Raw genomic sequence first — 21,277 nt, 5'->3', positions numbered from 1 at the left:
TCAGCAGCACCTGCCAGACTGGGGCCGCCTCAGGAGCGCTGATGCGACCGCCCTCAGCGGGCCTCTCCAAGAGCGCAAGCAGCGCGCCTAAGCGCCCCGCGCGAGCCGCGCGCGCTTCCGTTCTCCCGCCCAATCTCCCTCCCTCGGCGGCCGCGGCCCCGCCCGCGAGGCGGAGCGGGCGCTGCCCTGGCAGCCGCCGGGACGCGGTGGGAGCGCTGAGGGGCGGCGGTGCCGCCATGCCGGGCGCCGCGGGCCCCTTCCTCCCGCGCAGCCGGGACCGGCCCGAGGAGCGGCGGCGCAGAGTGGCCCCGCTGGCGGCCGTACCCCCGGCGGGAGAGGAGGAGCCGCTCCTCAGGGGCATCTTCGAGATCGGCAAGAGGAGCTGCGACGTGGTTCTGAGCGCCCGACGGCTGCGCTGGAGTCCCATCGTGCCCGAGAGCCCCGCAGGTGGGACGGGCCGGGCTGCGGGCAGGGAGGTGGGGTCCCGGCATCGGGCTGCCGCTCGTGGCGAGCGGAGCGGCTGCTGGCGGCGCTACGAGGGGCTGCGTGCCGAGCTGCTCCTTCGGAAGGGGCCGTACTGCATGCAGAAAGCGCGAGCTCTGAGGTGTGTTGTAAGGCAGTGGGACCTGCTCGGGCTGTGCTGGTGGGTGGGGCCAGCCCACCGCTCTTCCATGCAGCAGCGTGCTGCGAGATGCGCTGCCTATGGAGTCAAGTGAAAAATCATGCAGAAAAGGCATGCTCCTCTAATTTATCCAAGTAATCTTTTTTTTTTCTTTTCCTCCTAAAAACTCGGGGAGCTTAAGCTCACTTTCAGAACGTCACGTGCACTCTTCCAAGTGCCTGTGAGCTGAGGTGACCTCGTGGTGCTAAGGGAAGGACGTGTCAGGGCTGTTCTCCAGAGCTGCGGTTCTCTGATCATGCAGCTGGGTGCTATTACAGCACAGGTGGCCTGTCTAGGCGCACACACCGTGTTCGTTGTGGTATTGCTTTGGAAGGAACTTGCTGCAGAGGAACGCACTCTCAGCCTGAAGCTGAAGTTGTGCTCTGCTCGATGTAACCTTGCAGGGACATCAGAGCTGCTCCAGCCAAACCAGCATGGTGTGCTGGCTCATGGCAGCATTATGCTCACACTTCAATACCTGCTGTTCAGCAGAGCAGCAGTTCTGGTGACACCTGTGCAGGTGTTAGCATGGCCCTGCTTTACACAGCTGGGGTGGGAGTCTCGGTAATGCAGCACTGAGGCTACTCCTCCTCCCTGGCTGGGGTTATCTGTAGGTCTCTGTGTATGTGGTCTGAAGCATCAGTTATGAATTATTTAGTTCTGTGTGCAAGGTATTAAAGTGCACTGTATTTAAAGTCAGTTCCAGCACTGTCATGGGCTTTCTTTGAGAATGAAAACATCTTGAAAGGAAAACTGTCAGGTTGTTCCTGAGTCCCTTTTGGTCATGCTGTGATGGGAACTCAGTGGTCTACCTGAAGAGTACTCAGCAGTATCCCTGTGATGCCTTCTTTTGGGCTGGCTCTGCGTGTGCCTGCTGGTGTAGGCAGGTGAGCAGCGTGAGAGCTGAGGGTTTTTGTTCTGGGCTTGCTGTTCTTGCAGGGATGGATACAGAGAAAGGCTGTTCTGATTTTCCTTTCAGCTTGGGCACTGGAGGTCAGGATGGCTTTACTTCTGTAATTGCAGAGGTCAAATAAGGATTTGTAATTTGGATGCTTGTTCTCTCAGACTCTCTTCCGTCCCATAGGGATACTGGTGGTGGGATGTGCACTGGGGCTGCAGGAGCTTCTTGTGGTTATCTTGTACAGTGCAAAAGCAGTGAGTACTTGGGCCAAGCTGTGAACAGGCATAGGAGATGGTTGAGGACTATCTGAACAGCTTGTTCAGAATGCTTTTTTTTCCCTGGGATTTTGTTTAAGCATATTTTCTCCAAACCAAAAGCTTCATAATGTCATTTAATGCTGACTCAAACAAGGAAACTCACTTTGTTAGGTGGCCTGAGCCTGATGCTAAGTGTCTCTTGCTTGGTCCTGCGTGTACTAACTCTTCCTCTTTTAGGAAAAAGTCTTTTTGTGGCAGACATATCCAAAGGGTACAGGTAGTCACTAATTCCTCTTTTCCCGTCCTCCCTCAGTAGTTCCCCAAATTGCTCCTGCCTTGCTGATGTCCTTGCTTGTAACCTGCAGCTCTGTAGCTCTTGTTGTCAGGCACATTGCTCAGCCTTGGCTCTGTCCCTAATACACAGTCTCTGCTCTGGCTGGGCTCAGTCACCTACACCCTAATGTAAGCAGAGTTCTGCACCACTGAACTGTTTCTGTGGAGCTCTTGGTCAGTGTGTGGTTACCAAGCTCTATTCCTCCTTTACCTTCTGCAGCGTCTGTCTCCAGAGGGGTTTTGTCTTACCAAGTGATGGTCTGCTGTGAGTTTCCTGTACCCTCTGCACTAACAGAGCTTTGGACAAGAACGATGCAAATGAGCGTGGGTCTGAGGCTGGAGTCAGGCAGGCAGAGCAAAGTGGGGCTCAGCCCCCTGCCCCAAGGCTGCAATTTGAGCTCAGGATGCTGAGCTCAGCCTGTGCAACCTGCTGCCCTGACACGGGTCAGGTTGCTTGCTTTAAGAATGTGTCTGGTGATGTGATGAAAGCACAGTTCACAGTCACTAATTACTAGTTTTTACTCCAGTTTCTTTCCATATGGCTTTCCTTTGCTGTAACATTCACTGAAATTGTCTTCCCTTTCTACATTAACAATCTAGCACCAGACTGTAAGAGCTTCTCCTTCTGGATGCTGCTTAAAATGCCACACAAGAGAAGGTTGTCTGAAATGCAGATGTGAATGTTATGTGATTTTTAGGAGTTCTCAGAAAATAATAAACATAACTGAATGATGGAGAATCCTTCCAGAAGAGATGCTCAGAATGAAATATTTTTTTTGTGTGTGACTGAAGTTTAAGAGCTAGCAAAATACGGGGGATTAGCAGTGGTGGATGTGGGAATTATTTGTATTTTAGAACAGTTTCTGTTTATATAATTTCAATTCATCCTCCTTTACTTTGTTCTTCCAATAAAACATGGGTTGTTTGGGTTGAATTGTTTGTCTTTGACTGATATTTCCTTACAGCCTTCAGCATCTTTTTGAAGATTGCCACAGAATTTACAAACTGAAAATTTCAGTTTTTCAGCAGATTTCTATCAGATAAGAACTAGAACAAACCCAGCACAGACTCTGTATTTACTGGCATGAGAAACCCAGAGGGTTTTGCTAATTGTGAAAACCTTTTTGTAAATGTAGTTTGCTGTGTGTTTAGTGCACTTGATTGAAGAGTGTATGAACTCATTCTTTCAGACTGACAGCAGGTAAGCATGGGCTGAGTATTTGAGTAATAAACCTGTCGGATAAAACCTTGTTTTTAAAATATAAATAGTAGAACAAAATATTCTAAATTAATTGACTGGCAAGAAAGTGCTGTGGAGTAATATTGAGGTTAGCATATTATTGACAGTATGCTTTTATAGTGAAGTAAAAAAAGATCAGTGTGTAGGCTAAGTATGTATAGTATCATCTTGTTGTTCATTAAAATCTGGAATTATAAATGTTCTACCTAAGTGCAGCAATAAGGAAAAAATCACTGATGTATTGAAACAGGGAAAGAATCAGCAATAAAGGACTTAAAATTAATTCCGAGTGGAGGGTGGCCTGCTGCCAAGGCTATTTAGGAACAGATGTGGGTGAAATGGATACCAATAGTCTGTTTGGGATCTCTAAAGTAAGACATCTGTCAGTCTGTTGGTCAGTGAGGAATAATGGAAGTGGGAACTGGCTGTGAAGCACTGAAGTGAGCTTTGGGTCACATTGGGGAGCTTTTGATTCCGTGTCTGATGTGGGGAGAACGTAATTTCTCCAAGTGTTTTATGTATTGTCCAAATAGGAAAAGTACTTCTGAGGAAGAGATATAAAAACAATACAAGTGCAAATGCTGTATATGAACTGTATGAATATATGACTCTAAGATGTGAATTGAAGGAAGAAATCATACAGTCTTAAGTGATCCCGTGGTTTCTAAATGTGTAAGAGATTAATTGTTTTTTTCTTTTTCTGAGAAGTCCACATCTCTTGGGTGAATGCTGCATGAAATTGTGAAGGAATTTGTTAATTTACAATTTTTTGGGGAAAAAAAAAAAAGAATAAAATAAATGAATTTATTTTAAAGAGAATTTATTTCAGGGGACTTGTAGACATCACGTCTTGATTCTGTGTGTCTTTTTCCTTTCAGTGGCAGGTCGGTGTGGGAGAGTTCATAGCTAGCTGTGTGCAGAACTCTTTCCATTGCATGAAGTTTTTTTGTGTTTTTCTCTTATTCATGTGTTTGTGCACCTCCTCGCATCTGTCGAAAGGGATCAACACGCACACAGCATCCAGCAGTGGCTTTTTAATGTATTTTATTTCTCTATATTCGAAAAGAGAGAGAGGGTAGTAAAATCCTTGCCCAGGAAATAGCTTTCTATGTGAAGTCTTGCAAAGTATCTTCATGTGTGTGAGCTTACATGTGTGTTAAAACATACGTTGGCGACTTGCACTCCAGTGTAACTTGAATTTGAAATAATAGAATTCTGCAGCTATCTGTTACACAAATAACTCTTCTTCATAGTGTTTACGTTCTAATCTAAAAGTATTTGATTTTGATACTGTGTGCTTTGTTACCTTAAAGTTCTTGTAGGCAACAGAATGGCAAGTTTTAGACTTCCCTAAAGGTGGTGAGGTTAATGTTTTCACTCTCCTGTTGTGCTAAGCAATAATGCTGCTTTGCCATACACTTTCTGGAGGTAAGGCAGAGTTTGGCTTTCTCCATTGGCCCTGCCTGCCTGGCCATTGAAGGGCAGTGGCTGCAGCCCATGATGGAAAGAATTTAAAAGTACGTGTTGAAAAAAATGAAGTTCATATATTTACCAATCTTTGATACCGTATTGCACTAGTGTGTACAAGCATCCCTTCTTCAGTGGTAATTACAGTTCTTTTAGAACTATTGAGAATAGTATGCCACCAAATGTATTTTCTCATACCCCAGTTTCAGAATTGCCTTGTGCTTCAGCCTTTGAGAAGCACTGTTTTGTCTGCCTTGTTCATATTCTAGGTGCTGCTGTAATCTTTTAATGGTTGTTGTTTTACCATATCGTCCCCCAGTTTGTATCCTTCTGCTACACTCCTTTACATCATTTCCGTTGTCAGGTGTTGCTGGCACATCTTGGTTTTCACGTGACGCGCACTCTCTTGTTATCAGTTATCTCTGATAAAGGCACTCAAGTTTGAACTGTGGTTGTGGCTGCTATTTCAGTCCCTTACATTTAGAAGCAGTGCTCTGTAAGCTACAAGAAGCTACGGAACTTTGGAAAAGATGCCTTAAACTTTTTCTTTCTCATTCATTCATTTTATTTTATTTTATTTTTAAACAGCGTGTCCACTTGGGCCCCAAGGCTGCTTTGCCTACAGCTGTTTCTCTCCCCGGTGTGTGCAAGGTGGGGCTGCACCTGCGTGGGGCAGCGCTGGGGATCCTGCTGCCTGGTGAGGTCTTGTGCTGCCGTAAATCCGTGGCACCTGGCCCCGGGGGTTGTGACTGCTTGTGGTGACAGATGGGCTGGAACTCAGAATGTGATGCTCTGTTGCATTCTCTTATTTCGTATTTTGACAAGAAAGATGAAGACATTTCTGTCTGCATTTTACAGTGACAAAACAGAAATAGAAAGAAGTCTGTTGTCTGCCCTTGTTGGAGTCAAAATATATAAAACTTAGGAAAACAATTTTCCGTTCATTGTAGACTTTTTTTATACTATATATATATTTAATTGCATTTATTTGCTACATATACATATTTGTTACATGTATTTAACAAGAATAGCAGGTAATGAGCAGTGGTTGTTGATTTTACACCAAAAATGCACAAATTGGTATGGGATACAAAGTGCCTCTTTTTCTTTGCTGTTTCATTTAGTTGTATCCAATTGTATTAAGCACTGTTCTTAGAGGTAAATTTTTATGTCAATGCAGGTAGTACTCTAAAAATATTTGTATCCTTCTCAGACCATGAATGAAGAAGCCTAAGTGACTGAATACCTGAGAACACAAACCTAAAGAATTGACTTGTCTGTGTACCTTAATACTAGTAGATCATGGAGTTTATGTTTGCCTTCCAAGGAAATCAGTGGTCTTAGTTCTTATGACTTCTGTTGTAACAGTATGCGCAGATAAAAAGCCATAATGTGTTGAATATCTGATACATGTAGTACCATATTGCCATAAGGAACGGCTATTATGTTAGACAGCAACTGATTTCACGATAGTGTTGGATTTCTCTCACATATGCTTGTGTTTTTGTACAGATGATCCTTTAGGAACATCTGCTAGTTTTGTGGTGGTATCTGCTGTTTCCTTTCAAAATTCGACCTTCTCATCATTTACTACTGAGCCTCCTATAGGATTGCATTATACTAAGATCTTTTTCTGAATTGATTTCTGTATCACAGTCATTAACTGTCTGGTTTTTGAGTTAATTGGATTTCAATATATTCTGACATGTTATAGAGTTGCACGTAACTGTAAAGTTGACAGATCAACTGTTTAAAATACCATTTCATTATTATTGTTATTATTATTATCAAAATTTACTGTTGGCTTGAAATAAGTTTGGTCAGTTGGTCAGTTTAGGACAGTGTCTCTCAAACTATTTCACCAGGGAAGTGGTTTTAGAACTCCTCTCTTGTGCTTTAGGAATCCTTTTCCCGTTGAATGAAGCACAGCTTATCCTCTGGACCGTGGTTCCAGTTAAGGATCATGTCTGCAAGTGAGCTGTCTGCGTGATGTTGCAAGCTATGGCGTGCCACTGCAGCTGGCAGTGAAGTCATGACCATGTAGATGCAACCAAAAGGGTTTGTTAGGCTGTTGGAAGTTCTTCCTCTTGGGTGAGTAGCCATGCTGTGTAATGAGCTTTCACGCGTGGAAATAGCTGGGGAGCTGAGTTTTATGTAGACTATAATAAAGAGTTGAAAGTACTGGTGATTTCAATTTGTGCTCTCTGTTGGAGAACAGAAAATGTTTTTGTGGGACTTCAGCTTTTCTTATCAAACTGTCTGACTGTGGCCCTCTGCAGCAAAAACCAGCGTGCTGAGCTTGTGTTATTTGGAAAAGTGGAAGATTATTTTGCATCCAACATATGACGTATATTTGTATTGAGATAGTATTTGCTTTCACGTAATACTTTTCATGGTTTAAAACCTTAAGTGCATGTTTAAACACGTGAGACAGTATTTTGAAAGAATAACTGTGCTTCTTATTTCTTTCTGCTTTGTGTATTGACATGAAATGTCATCCCATACCTTTTCATCCAGCAGTGTATTAATCCTGAAGGTGATTATGAAGCTGAAAGTAATTTACTTCATATTCTTTAATGACAAAGCTTCTAGAGGAAAAAAGTTAAATGTATTTAAAACGCAGTTGTATCTTTTTTTGCTTGAAACTAAAAGCCTATTGTGTTTTCCTACTTTCAAAGTGTGTAGAATAAAAATGCCTTGCTCCTACTGATAAGAACGCGTAACTTCTTAAAATGGCTGTTTTCCTACTGTATGTCCTTGTGGGGTGATCAACAAAACCCAAGAGACCTAAGCGTGGTAAAGAAACAAGTTCTCTACTGACCTGGACATCTTGTGATGCTAGAATTGCCAGTAGTTCTTGTTCTTATTTAGAGAAGAATCGATAAGCTGTGTTTCACACAGTGTCCAAATTCCCCGTTGTTTAGTTTTTGGGAGTGGTCATGAATGGTATAGGACAGTGTTGGCTAGGTTTATCTTCTGGGAATGAGTGTGGTGCTTGGAGAGGACCACATTTGTCAGAAGTGCAGATCTGCAATTCTGTCTTTATCCTGCTTATATGTGGGAGTGTTTCTGAATGTTTATTTGGAGATTGAGAGTGGGTGTCTGTTTTGATTCCCACCCCAGACTTTCCTGGTATGCTTCTTTTTAAGACTGAAGAAAATCCTTATTTTATTTTTTCATGGGTAGGTGCTTGTATTTTTTTTCTTATGTTTTCTGCTTGTTATTCAAGCTGAATGTTGACAAATCTTTCAGTGTAGGGTGTACTGTGAATGCCAAACACTGAATGCTGTATTATGAGCATTAGAGATCAAGCCCTTCAGTTGCAAAACCAAGAATATACATCAAGCCATTCTTAATCTGGAAGTTTTGCAACACAGTTGCAAACCGGAGTTTGTAGAATATTTTAAGTTGTTTCTTTTTTTTTTTTTTTTTTTTTTTTTTTCTTTCTTTCCACTCTTGGTAGAATTGGTACTCAAAGGCCATAATAGATCAAATGATACCAAGATAATGTAGAAGTATTGAAGATTGCTTTCCAGGTCCATCATTTGATTTTCCTATGTTAGAAGGGTCTGCCAGTTTTACCAGACACAGAGAAATATGTTTTTGTTTTTTAACCAACCAAACAAACAAACAAAAAAAAGGTTGGGGAGGAGAGAAAAGGTATTTAGAAAATGGTAGGTCAGAATTTTCTTATGATCTAGTCTGTGTGGTAGCCTTTCTGTAAAGGGATCTGCTGGAAAACACTTCTTATGTGTGAGATCTGTCTGGTGCATCTTCCTCGGCATGACCTCTCATTTCTTTGTAGAGGTCAGGAGGTACTAAATCTGACTAAAGGAGCACAGTAACTTGGGTTACCATGCAATTCTCTCATCTAACTTGTCTGCTACTTCCCTGTGTGTAGCAATTCTAAGCAAGTGGTCAGTTTGTGGGCAAAATTCAGTACTAAACTGATTTTCCTGGCTTTTGCCTACTCAGGCTGTGCAAGATGGGAGTTACTGAGATGCTTTTCAGCACAGAATAGTTGCCGTAGCTGTCAGTTTGTTTGCACTGTGACCATATATCTCTTCTGTCAGTTCATACACTCAAGTGAGTGTAGGAAAGTATGCTTTGCAAAGCTCTGAAAATGCAAAGCAACAGATGTTATGTGCTGCACAATTATACGTATCCTGGAAACAGATCTTTACATGGTGCAGGCAGTCTTGGAAAAACAAGATTTCACATACAAATGATCGTGCAAAGGGTAACAGTGGTAAATACTGATGACTAAATACAGTGCTCTTTTGCAGATACTGAATTGGAAAGGCTAAATTCCAATTAAATAAAAGTTCATTACTGCATTAAAACCCCTGATTTGAAAGATGTTCAAAAATTGTCCTTGCATTTATATTTTTCTGTATTGTTTAGTATAGCATAAATGGAATAAGTGAAACATTCTCAAAGTAATGTAGGAAAATGGCTTTTAAGGAAAAGCTAATTTCATTTAACTCAGCTGACAGTTCTTGTAAATTACTAAAAGTAAATAGGAAAAAATTCCAGTTAATTGCCTGTTGTTTTATGTGCAAAAAGCAAATTTGCTTGGTTAGCTGTTGAGTGTTTTATAGATGGCTCCTGCCTGGGTCCTCTCTCTGGCCCAGTGCTGTCACTGGGCCTGCTGGGATGTCCCAGCCTGCTGAGCGGTGCCACGAGCAGCCAGGGCTGAGTGGGACTGGGCTTCCTCAGAGCCTGTTCTGTCTTGTCTAATCACCTCTCCCTGGTTGCACCACACAGACAGGAATCAGTCTTATCACAGCTCTGACAGATAGATGGCTGAAGACAATGGTCACTCACGTGGACTTCAAACTTTGAACAGATTCGTTGCACTGTGCAACAATTTCTGTTGTTAGTATGTTCCAGGGTAAGCCCAAATGTGTGACATATTATGATAATCAGGAAAATATTTAAAATAGATGTCTGTTTTTAACTTGATATTATTTTTGTTAGATGAAATAGAAGGGTTATGAGTATTTCACATGGAATGTAATGATTGATCATCAGTTTTCCGTGACATGCTCCTTAAACAAGGCTGGGAAGATCTCCAGCTCCTTTTTTTGTTCGTAGATCTTCTGTGATGGAGGAAGACTAACAACTACGAATGTTCTAGAAAATATTAATAAACAAAGGTAAAGAGTACCTGATAAATTTGTATTGTTTTTTCTCTTTCTTCTGTTTGTTTGGTTTTTGATTTGTTTTACTGCAGTACAAATAAAAATGAAACAAAAATACATTTATTTGCTCTTGCATTTGGAAACAAGCAGGTGGTGCTTTTGAAGTTTTGTCCTTAGGTCTTATGTGCTTTGTAAGAATGCTTGTGGAACATATACACAGAAAATCAATTCCGAGTTGAGGATGATTTATACATTTACGCTGGTTTATCTTGCTTAAAGCAGATACTGCTCGTTACATTTGCAAGTCTAACAGATGAACAGTATTAGTTTGTGTGTAGGGCAGACTAATGAAACCTGCAGTAGAAAGAAACTTGTCTTTAAAAATGTTTCTGTTTTTTTTTTTGGTTGGTTGGTTGATTTTACTTCTACTGTTTGTTTTCTATTAAGTGGAATGAAGGCTGCTTGAAAACATCATAATGGCTTTGGTATCAACAACGTGGTAGGGAAACAGGATAGAAGAGGGAAAAATTAGTATGGGATAAACATAGAAAAGAAGAGGCATCGAATTTGTATGTTTGGGGACTGTTAAAGTAGAAATGGAAAAGCATTTAGGTGTTGATTCTGTCCTACAGTGCAATTTCAGAGATATGCCTGTTTTACAGACGTGACAGAGAACCAAGAGTCAATACAATTAACTGTGGTATAATGTGTTGGTCTTTGAATGTCATCAGCTTGGGATCAAGATCAGGAGCTGTCACTAGGCCATTCTTAGTGTGTGCAATCCTAAATTTATTCAGTGGAAAATGTCATCTATCACTTAAACAGTTGTAAAGATTGTTATGTTAAGGATTATTACTCTATAATCTGAAAGAGAGATGATTGTGATGGGGCAAGGAAGGAACAGATGGCCGTAGCTTTCTATCTTTAAACATAAGTAAGGTGTACCCAATAAGAAGGATCAGGCTCAAAACAAAAGGATACAATGGTAACAGAACTGTGAAACCTATTGCAGGGATATTATTTATGCTAAAAGATTTTGTGGATTCATATGGAGACTGAAGGCCTCATTTGAGGGCTGTTACATACCGAGACACCAGTCAGTTCAGTCTATCCCAACTGAAGACAGGTGGGCTGTGGAAAAGCATTAGGGGAAAATAGAATAAATGCTTGCTTTATTCCTTTTCTTCTCTTAGCATCTGCTTATGGCTGTGGTTTGACACAGGATACTGGGACAGATGGACTCTTGGTCTGAGCTGATGTTGCTGGTCTTATGTACCAGAAAGCAACTAATTTATACTTAAATGCCATTTTATGTAACATTACTAGCCTGTAACTTTACCTGTATTTGCACTGCTAGGCAAGTTTTCTTGGTAGAAATTGAACTTCAGTGTTTGCCTAGCCTTCCATTTGCAAGGTACTTGTGTCTATTATGTAGACTTTTGTTCTGTGTCGACCATTTTGGACTGCAAAGTTTTTTTCTGTCTTTATTAATGACCACTTGGTCAATTGTAAAAGATGGAGATAAGTGATGTTTAAAATTTTTCTGGATCATTTTTTCTCTGATTTGTTGTTCAGTGTTAATGTTTCCAACTATAGACGTGTTGTTCTTCCCTTGGTATGCTTCTTAGGCTGAACCTGCTTAATGAGTTTTGAAACAGTTTTGATGGCTTTCTGTAGAAAGAGTTTTAATGACTCTAAGATACCCTTCACTTGGCTTTGAAAAGAGGACAGATGTGAGATACGTTCATTGTGATACATAGCATAAGATCTTGTAAAAAATATGGTTACTTGAATTGTCTTAATCTCAGGCTGTTGCAAAGGCTGTAGAATAGCTTTAATGATGGAGGTAGCCAGTTGACTGATTTCTGAAGCAATGTGAAAATAACTTAAGCTGCTGCTGCTGAATCCAGTTTGAAGTTGCATTTGTTAGCTGCTGTATGACTACCCTGAATATGAGTCTGGTGGGATATGTATGCTATGAGTAAAATTGCCAGGGTCTGCATTTGACTCTCACAATGATGATCCCTTTAGATTTGTGAGCAGTTGATGTACTGCTATTGTTTAACGTTTTGGTAGAACAAAAAATTCAGAAGTGTAAGGAGTATTTTTGTCATCTGAGGTGCATCTCTGTAACAGTGAAATCTCATCTGAAGTTGGGTATTTTGACACGTTGATCAGTAGCCTTTTTTCTTTGATCCTGGTACTTCTTGGTATTTTTCATTTTTCTTCATTGTCCCAGCTGTGTCTGTGATTCTTTGTGTGATTGTTACTTGTCTCCCCAAGTATCTTCAGAAGACCATGGAAATGTCTCTAAGCTCACATGCTTAGCTACCAGTTGCCTTCAGTGATGGCAATAAGGAATTAATATATAAACGTGGTATGTTGCTACAGTTACAATACTGGTGTTAGGAGGAGCAAATGGAGCTATCAGGGAATCTGCTTAAAAACAAAGAAAATAAAGCACTAAGAGTCCCTTTTTTTTTTCTTTTTTCTTTTTTTTTTTTTTTTGGAGGCTATTAGTACTTGCAAAGATGTGAAGCTTTAGTCTTGGAGAGAATTAAAAGTAACAAAGTAACTTTCATATTATTTTTGAATGTAGCATTATATGTGCTGATCAGATATTCTCCACAATTATTTTTATTAAATAATTTTGCTGCAGAGCCGTTGATCTATTTTTCAATATCTTTTGATGTAGTTTGAAATCTAATTACCTTAAATGAATTTGTTATTTACAGTTTTAATTTCAACAGAAGTGTACTGCAGTATATTCAACAGTTTTGCTGCTAAATGGAATAAGCATATACTTAGCTTGCAGCACAGATACATGGGCACAGGTGGACATCTTGGTTGCGTGCACCATGCAGAGAAACACATGGCACTACACAACATGGGGCAAAGAGCAAGCAGTTTAAATTAGAAGTCATTTTATGGATACCTTGTAAATTTGTGCTTGTTCAGATATGGACTGTAATTTCTGAAATGGGCATACATGTTTTAATATTGAACATTTGTGATAAGTACTAACTTTAATGTGTGTGTCCTTACTTTGTGGAAAGGGGTGGTATTGTGTAAGCCTGTTTATGTCAATATTTTAATAATTTATCTTTATAACTGCATTTTGTCTATATTTATAGCAAAATTGGCACCCTGTGTACAGAAGATACAATCAGAGCTGAAAGGAAACTTGCATCCATCTGGAAGCAATAAACTTTTCTGAAAGACTGCACAGTGTTACTTAATCCTGTGATTTCTTACTGTGAGTGAAATTAAGGTTTGGTTCACTTGTGTCACATCATATTGGTATCAAATCTTTCGTGAGAGCTTTGCCATAGAGTTAAGCCACAAACAGAATTGATGAAAGTCTGAGAACATAATTTTCTCAGTCACAGGATTATGCATCACTGTAAGTGTAACCAATTCCCTATACTAACTATGAAAGTAATACCAGAAAGCTTTCACAATGCAATACTCTAGCAGCTTTTTTCTTTGTGTGAAAGTCTCAATTGTAGACTGGATAGCTGACTATAGCTTAAATGTTACAATGTGTTCTAAGCAATTATTTGTTGTTACATTCATGCCATGTTGTATAAAATATATATTTTTAATACGCCAAAAATATTTTGCAAAGTTTGCTAGAGAAATATGAACAGTTTCATTAAAAGCAAGGGAAGATGTTTATTATAAAGATAATCTAATAAAATTTTCTTTTTTCCTGTTTTTCTTTTAAGTCTATTTAGTGTGGTGTACACGAACAAAATGGGATTCATTCATCTCTGCAGGCAAAGTGGTGTAGTCTTACATTCTTCCTATTCCTGTGTGGCAAGTGAGCTGAAATGTACTGGTGGTGAGGGAAAGCTTTTGTTCTTGTCAGAGGATTCTAGTGGTGCTGCTGCCATGTCCTACCCTTGGGCAAGCATGGGAAGGTCAGGCAGGCACAAACGTTGGCTGAGTTTATGACGAAAGCTCCTAGAAACATAGGAGAGATGAGTTTGAAACCAAACAGGTAACTGTTAGTCGATGAGAAGTTCATGGATGAAGTTTAACTAGTAGCTGATAGCTGTGCTTCAATACCTCAATGCGTGAATGTCAATATGCATGAAATACCAGCAGCTTATGGAAGATAGCTGCTCTCTTTAGAATGGAATGTGTCAATTCTTTTTTTTTTTTTTTTTTCTCTGAGAGGAAAATGTTGGCTTTGAAAATCTTTCCAGAAAAAAAACCAAAATTCAAATGTTTGAGGCATGTTGGTATTCCTGAACACAGGACACTGATATTTATCAGTATTTGATGTTCTGTAAATCTGTATTTGAGACTGAAGTAAATCCTTGGTGATAAGAGTCCAAGTAGAACTGATTATTAACTTGTAATTGATCAGACTTGGTGGTGATGTCATGTGGATGTAAGAGGCAATTTTTATTTTTCCCCATTACTTCCTGAAATGACAGAGTCAGTTGTCTTGATTGTGACATAAATCAGTAGGTACAAACTGGTGTGTGTGAGATTCTTCAAAGGAGTGCAAAATGGAGCTCCTGTTTCCTCGTAGAGGTTTCTCTAGTACTTTTCAACTCTGCTAACCCATTGTATCAAATCACATCATTGTTAGATCCCACTCTTTTATTTCACAGGTCACACTTTTTAAACTAATTCCTTCATATGATAGTGGTGCTGTTGGTCTGTGGCTGTGTCTGCCAAGGCTTTACAAAAGGGTGAAAACAGCCAATGTTTGTTCCACTGTTGTTGCATGGATGTTTGCCATAACTCCTTTTTACAGAAAAGCTCCTGAAGGTTCAGGCACTTTGTAAAAAAAAAAAAAAAAAAAGAAAAAAAAAAAGTGGCTGTTTTTCCAATCACATGATGAAATTAGGCAGTATTTGAGCCGTACTTGAGCCATATTTGAGCTTTCTGTACTAAATTTATTTTCAGTGACCTTTTTCTTAATGTGATGTTAATGAGAAAATGTAACTATTAAAAAAGCAAAGACATTCATACTTCCTCTGAAATGCATTAGGTTTGGGATCTCTCTCTGCCTTCCTTCTTTTTGGCCAACCTAGCAGATCTTCTCCTTTGGGGTTATTTTTCATCTCCTTCAAGTTCTCTGTTGGAGAAACTCTTCTTCCATGAGGGTTTTCTGTGAAGAGCTTTAATTCAACCCGGGTTGCTACATTCTTTGTAGGCCTGATAAGGCTTAGAGAGAGTGTTCCCAGGCCTGGCTCATCTCTAAAAGGAAGACAGATCCAGCAAAGGCTCCTCTGAGCTGAACTGAACTCTGGCCTTATGGGCTGAGATTAATTAAACCGTTGTTTGATTTAGTCTCTGTGTTCCCTCTGCTACTTTCAAACTTTGTATTTTGACTCTTGTCTTGGCTAAACTAGAGTTAGGCAGTTTCACATTATTTTGTTTGTTTTATTAGATATTTGCTTATTGCTGTTCTATTAAAGGCATAATGAAAGTTACCTACATTTTGGGTCCTTGAGTGTGCTTCCAGTACAGGATACCAATGATGTCTCCTGAAAAAACAACTCCTATAGTAGCTGTGACAATGCAGGAAATTCCACTAGGCTTGATGAGGGTGTTTAAAAATAAAAATAAATAATTAAAAAAAAATTAGTGTTTAAAAAGATGTGGTGGAGAAATAGGGATTGGAATCAACCATTTGTCAATCTTGTGAAAAGAGAAATTTGGAATGTGGAGAGAGAGAGAGAAGAGGGGAGGATGAAAGGCCAGAAAAAGCAAGTAACCAGTAAAACTTTGAGTCAAGAAAAGGAGGTTGGGATTCTGGCCTCTGCTTGGAGTGTTTCATATTAAACTGATTGCACTGTAATAGCATGGAGGGACTCTTACAGGTAGAGACTGAAACACATTTGATTAGACTATGCTAGTTCCTTATGAAAATAATATTCCATTATAATCTTTTTATTTATAGGACCGTTATGCTTGTACTCTACTTGATGCATAGGAATGTACTCCTAGACAGCTAAGTAAACACCTTTAAAGAAGTGAGTGAACCCACTAGTTACCCTCATTTCAGGTGTTTTTCCTTCTTTCAGATGGCTTCACTAAGCAGTAATAGTGAATAATTGTCATGGTGCCTTTTGCTGCTATACTAAACTAGTTCATAATTTCTTATCCGACAAAACTAACTTAATTAATGTGCTATTACAGGCTTATAAAGTGGAGCTTTATTCTACGAGTTAGATATATGTGTATGTATATATATATATATATATATATTTAAAAATATGTAAATAGAATTCTAAAAAATTTTGGGAAACCACTGTGCATCTTTCCTAGTTCTTGCAGACTCTTATTCATCTGTCCTTGCATGATCTTTGAGGAGTTAACAATTTGAAGTGAACATGCATAGCACCTTGGTCAAGCCGTTCTTTCTGCTGATGGCAGGAGGCAGTTCCAGCTCCTCTTTCTTTTCCTCTGTGTATTTCCTTACCACCCTAAACCATCCCTGGTTTTGTAGGACTTGTGTTTGACTGACTGTATTCACCACCTTGTGAGAAGACTAAGCCAGCAAAAAAATAAAATAAAGTCTACAGTCTGTGCTACTTCAGAGAACTGAATTAATTCACCTTGATTTTGCCAAGTGCCAGACACAACACAAAAAGGGAAGGACTGGACTACATGGATGTGGTAGTTGCCTGTATTGGAAGAGAGATAAGCAGTAAGGTGTAGCATTGGCTTGGCAAAATACATCACTTCACCCTGTAAAGGAAAATGAAAATTGGTTATATTCCTGTCAGATGCTTTTAAGCTCAATTTTCTGCCCTGAAGGATTACAGCTGTTGCTGCCAGTAAATAGTGGCATGAAAATATGATGGTAGTGTTTGCACCCTGCTTTTATTTTCTGGCTCTGGAGGAACAGAGATGCATCTCTTCTGTACTTTGTAGTATTCCCTGGACTTCTCACCATTCCCTGGGAGATCATTAAAAACAGCCTGGAAAACATTTTTCTAGAGTAGAGCCTTGGTTGAGTTGTATGTCTTTTATAACATCATTTAAAAGGAGGGTAGTAGTGTAAAGGTGGTCTTCAAAGGAAAAACAGAACAAAACAACAGAAACTCCTTTGAAGCCTGGGCCTTCTCTCACCGTTTCTCCAGTTCATTGATCACTATTCTGGCCAAGAAGTGAAGTTTTCTTTCTTTGTTTATGGGAGAGAGTAAGAGGCATCGCATCAACTTTTTTCCCAAGGAGATGCCTGATCTGTCTTTCTGAAATAGAAAGCACTTGAATATTCAGATGTTCTGAAAAAAGCTTTTCTGTCTTATGCTTGGAGTGTTTAACTAATACTGAGTAGTCTGACATGAGCTATATGGCACTTCTCAGCGTTTTTGGCAAGGATGATCGTACTTGCACCATTGTAGTCTTTGTTACTGATCCTTCTTAATCAATATTGCAGTTGAAAACTCTGGAGTGGTTTCATGAAGCAGTGGCGTGCCACTTCACTGCACATTCTAAGGGGAAAAATAGGCTTAAGTTAGTAGTTGCTTTCCTGTATGTATTCGTTAGACATTATTTAACATTATATCTAAGTAAATACTGCTAAGCCTGAATCTGTAAACACGTTGTCCAGATACTTCGAATGAAAAATGAAATCTATTTCCTTTTCCATTATATCTTATTGCATATCTAGAATGGTCATTTTGAAAATAGTGTTCATGCTGTGTAAGATCTGTGGTAACTACTGTTGTTTGCTGAATTTTCTTTGGTATATTCTTGATGGTTTTTATTTCTAATTAAATATTTTGTTTTTATACTGTGCTCAGATATAGCAATGAACTATTAATGAGGCAAATTTTCAAAGCACCACAGGACAAATTTTTCAGTAAGTTTATCTATAAAATATAGTTAGGCAGGGAAATGGCTTTCTAAAGGTCTTAGGAAGAATTAATGAACAAGGAAGCACAACCCATTTTTCCTTATTTCCAAATCTTGTACTTGAACCATACACCCACCTCACGTGTGTATTTCTCTTTTCAATATACTCCAGATACCTGTTATAGGAATTAGGTCCTCAGATCTACTCACCTCTTCTAGATGTTGGGCCTCTACTGTAAGATAACAGTTCAATAAACATTTGATTGTTGAAGTGTTTATATCTTAATAATGCACTTTGCAAGCTGTTCTATTTTCTGTCAAACTTACTTTCTTGATCAAGTTTGCTGTAAATGTGAGAATTTTTTTTAAAGCTTAATTTCACTCTCTGAATGAATTAAAATATTTACAATTTGCAGATAAACTGTATTTGAGTGCATCAATATCTCACCCTTTGATTTAGCTTATTATAGTGTATTTAGACATCTTTTTTATTAAATAAGAGATTAGATAATTGTAAACAGGAAGAATGTAGGATAGTCTCATTTTTTTTTAAATCAGTGATAGGATAAATAGAGGCATAAAACTTCCTGGAAATTCGTGTATCAGGCAGGCTTTCTTTTCATGCTGTATTTGGGGGAAAAAAAAAAAAAAAAAAAAGTGGACATGTGCAGAAACTGTGAGTACAATTAGCGTCAAGCAGATAAATCCAACTCTAATCCTGTTTACGCTCTACATCAGACAGATGTGCTGAGATTGATTTAGACAAGCTCTTGGCTTATAGTAATTTTTTTTTTTTTAAGTACCATATACTCTGTTTTTGTTAGTTCTTTGTTAAATGTTAAGTACTGCTAGTTTTAGTCTTCCTAACGCCTGTAACCTACTTTATACAGGTTCCTTCTCAGCTCTCATGATGACAGGGCAGCCCGGTAGAAGAGATTATCTTTATTCCTTGTAATTAAATTGACTTTTTTTTTCAGAAGATACAACAATGGGAAGTGGGTACTGAATTAAATAAATAGCATGATATCTAATGGATGTATACTTAAATCTTTTGCAAGAACAGATGGTACCCAATATCTTTCTAAGTAATGTGAGAGGACAGTTGATGTCCTGAAAAAGCTACCAGTAACCATCGTGATACTAACAAACTGATTTGGTGAAGTTTAAAAAGTCTAATCCAATACAAACTTTATTTTTAAAGTAATTTTTCTTGTTATTACACATTAGAGATATTTTATAAATACAGCTTGACTTAAATTTTCACCTGAATTGTTTTATAGGATTTTACTATATTAGCAATTGTCTTATTTTCAGTAAAAATAGAAGATTAAAAATGTTGTAAGATGTTCCTAAGGCCTTGTATGCAGAGTTCTTTCCAATCTCAGTAAAAATTGGCTGCCCTGATCCTACTAGCTTGTTTGGTATTTTCTCTGCAACTTAAAATTTGAGGATTATGCTTTTGTATGTTTCAGTGTTCCTATAGTTTATATACTTCTCTAAGCTGTGTTTGAAAGTTATGTTACAGTAAAACAGCTGGAGTCAAATACTGTTTTTGGAAGTGCAGTGCTATCTATTATGAGTGCTTTATTTGGTTATCTAAAGTTTTAATGTGCATCTCAGCAACACAAGGCTGACAAATACAGAGGGAGAGGAAGCTTTGAGACCTGGCTGAAATAGCATGAGAAGACAAGATGAGACTTACTGACTTATGACTGTTACTTTATGGGAACTCATAGCAGAAAGTATTTTAGCAGACACTTATTTTACTTGTTCTGTGCAGGGCAAATAGACTAGACTTTGTAATCCAGTTATTATTTGTATGTATAACATTAGCATAAAAGAATTTCTGATATCTCAGCAAAGCTAATAGTTAATTGAAAATGTTATTTGACTTAAGATATTAAAAAAAAAAGTGAAATATTTATACTGTTCTGAGTGAATAAATGCTGTGGCCTCGTTGCTGCTGCAGGACAGTTGTCATTATATTCTATGTGTCCTTGTTTCTGAAATTTCCTAAATTGTTGAGTGTGTGCTGGAATTTTCATTGGAATTTGTGCCTGAAAGCACAAGTCTTTCCAGAAAAAGAGCAGACCCCTCTCGACAATGCTATTTTAAAAGTTAAGACAGGTACTAAATATGCATATTAAACAAAACCTAAACATATGTGTTGTTCAAAGTAAGGAATTCAGGATGTCTCTAAGAAGTACTTCATTTAAGGTCCTCAAAGGCTATTTACTCCCAAATGTTTTAGAGGAGCAATGTAAAGTTGGTAAAAGCCGAGATGTCAGATGTGGTGCAATGTAGGTGTTAAGGTTCCTTTGTGCTGTCAGCTCACTCTTTGGACGCGTTGGACGCTGCCCTGGGGCTCCGATGGAAATGTGGTCGCTGTCGGTGGTGCTGACAAATGCTGGATCACAGCCTCGCAGGTGGTTACACAGACTTGTCCTGCTCAAAAAAGGTGGACTTGCTGAGGCTCTCAGCTCAGTGTGGTGTACTGAGGGAGGCAGCACCTGATTCTGCAGTTTCATACTGCTCATGTCTCCAGCAAGAGTACCATGACAGGGTTTTGCACCTTACCCTGAGCTTTCTCTCAGTGCATGGCATTCATCACACACTATGCCCTGTAGCTTTTCCACTAATAAACCATTTGAGCTGCTGCAACGTTTGGAAAAGATTTGGGAAACCCTGGTTTCTAGTTACTCTTGCCTTGGGCTGCAAGGCGACCTTTCTTTGTTGGTCTATAGCACATTGCATCTGCTGTAGTTATGTAGATAGTAGAGGGTCTTTTATTTTCCGGTCCAGAATATCCATCTCCTACAGGAATTATGCCTTTTTTTTTTCCTTTCAAATTGTGTACTTGAATTAGGTTGATTCTGAGGATTCAAATGTTTTGTAGCTTAAGGAAGCAGGAAAAGTTTGTACCAGAGTAGCTTGTTTAATAGCTCTCAGAAAGGCATTTGCAACTATTGTAATTGAATGGCAGTGTGTATGACAGCTACAGAATTCTCAGTTCCAGCCTGAAGAAACTTTTCTTGGGGCTAAGAGCCTTGAACTGTTGGAGGAGTTTTCGAGACTTTCTTCCACTTGTCTTTCCTTTTCAAGTTATGAATACAATTCAGAAGACAAGTTGGTGATGTTCTTTTGGTTTATTTTTCTGGTTTTACTCAACTGTTTTCTGATCTTGCTCTGGTTTAAACCCCAAGAATAGCATTTGTATTAATGGGGAAAAAAAACATAATTAATCAGCTATGTTTATAAAGTCAGCTTGTGTCATAGAGAATTTTTGATCTCCAATAGTTCTGATTCAAAGGAGAATGAAGAATTAGCCCTGTGGACATAACAACAGTTACAACAAACAACAAATGCAGGGAGGGGGGAGATTATAACTTTTTTTTTTTTTTTTTTTTTTAGAGTCTAGAATTTTAGTTAGTGCTTTCAATATCAAAA

The 21,277-nt window shown here is 39.0% G+C and overlaps 1 protein-coding gene across 3 annotated transcripts in view; it reads left to right on the top strand.

Moving 5' to 3' along the window:
* The first annotated feature begins 203 nt into the window (after positions 1-203).
* CERKL (ceramide kinase like) overlaps positions 204-21,277 on the top strand; it is a 48,996-nt gene continuing 27,922 nt past the window's right edge. Inside the window, exon 1 of one of the 3 annotated variants that reach the window (XM_052675536.1) lies at positions 204-447. In XM_052675536.1, the coding sequence (XP_052531496.1) occupies positions 237-447 (211 nt within the window). In that variant the 5' untranslated portion in view covers positions 204-236. Of the gene's footprint in view, positions 448-1,247; positions 1,549-15,939; positions 16,000-21,277 lie in introns of those variants that run through there. The other 2 variants (XM_052675537.1, XM_052675538.1) reach the window with 2 other exon arrangements.

This window comes from Tympanuchus pallidicinctus, unplaced genomic scaffold (genome assembly GCF_026119805.1).
Source record: "Tympanuchus pallidicinctus isolate F22 unplaced genomic scaffold, pur_lepc_1.0 scaffold15, whole genome shotgun sequence".
Lineage (NCBI taxonomy): Eukaryota > Metazoa > Chordata > Aves > Galliformes > Phasianidae > Tympanuchus > Tympanuchus pallidicinctus.
The sequence above is the reverse complement of the archived record's forward strand: the minus strand, read 5'-3'. Positions and strand labels throughout refer to the sequence as shown.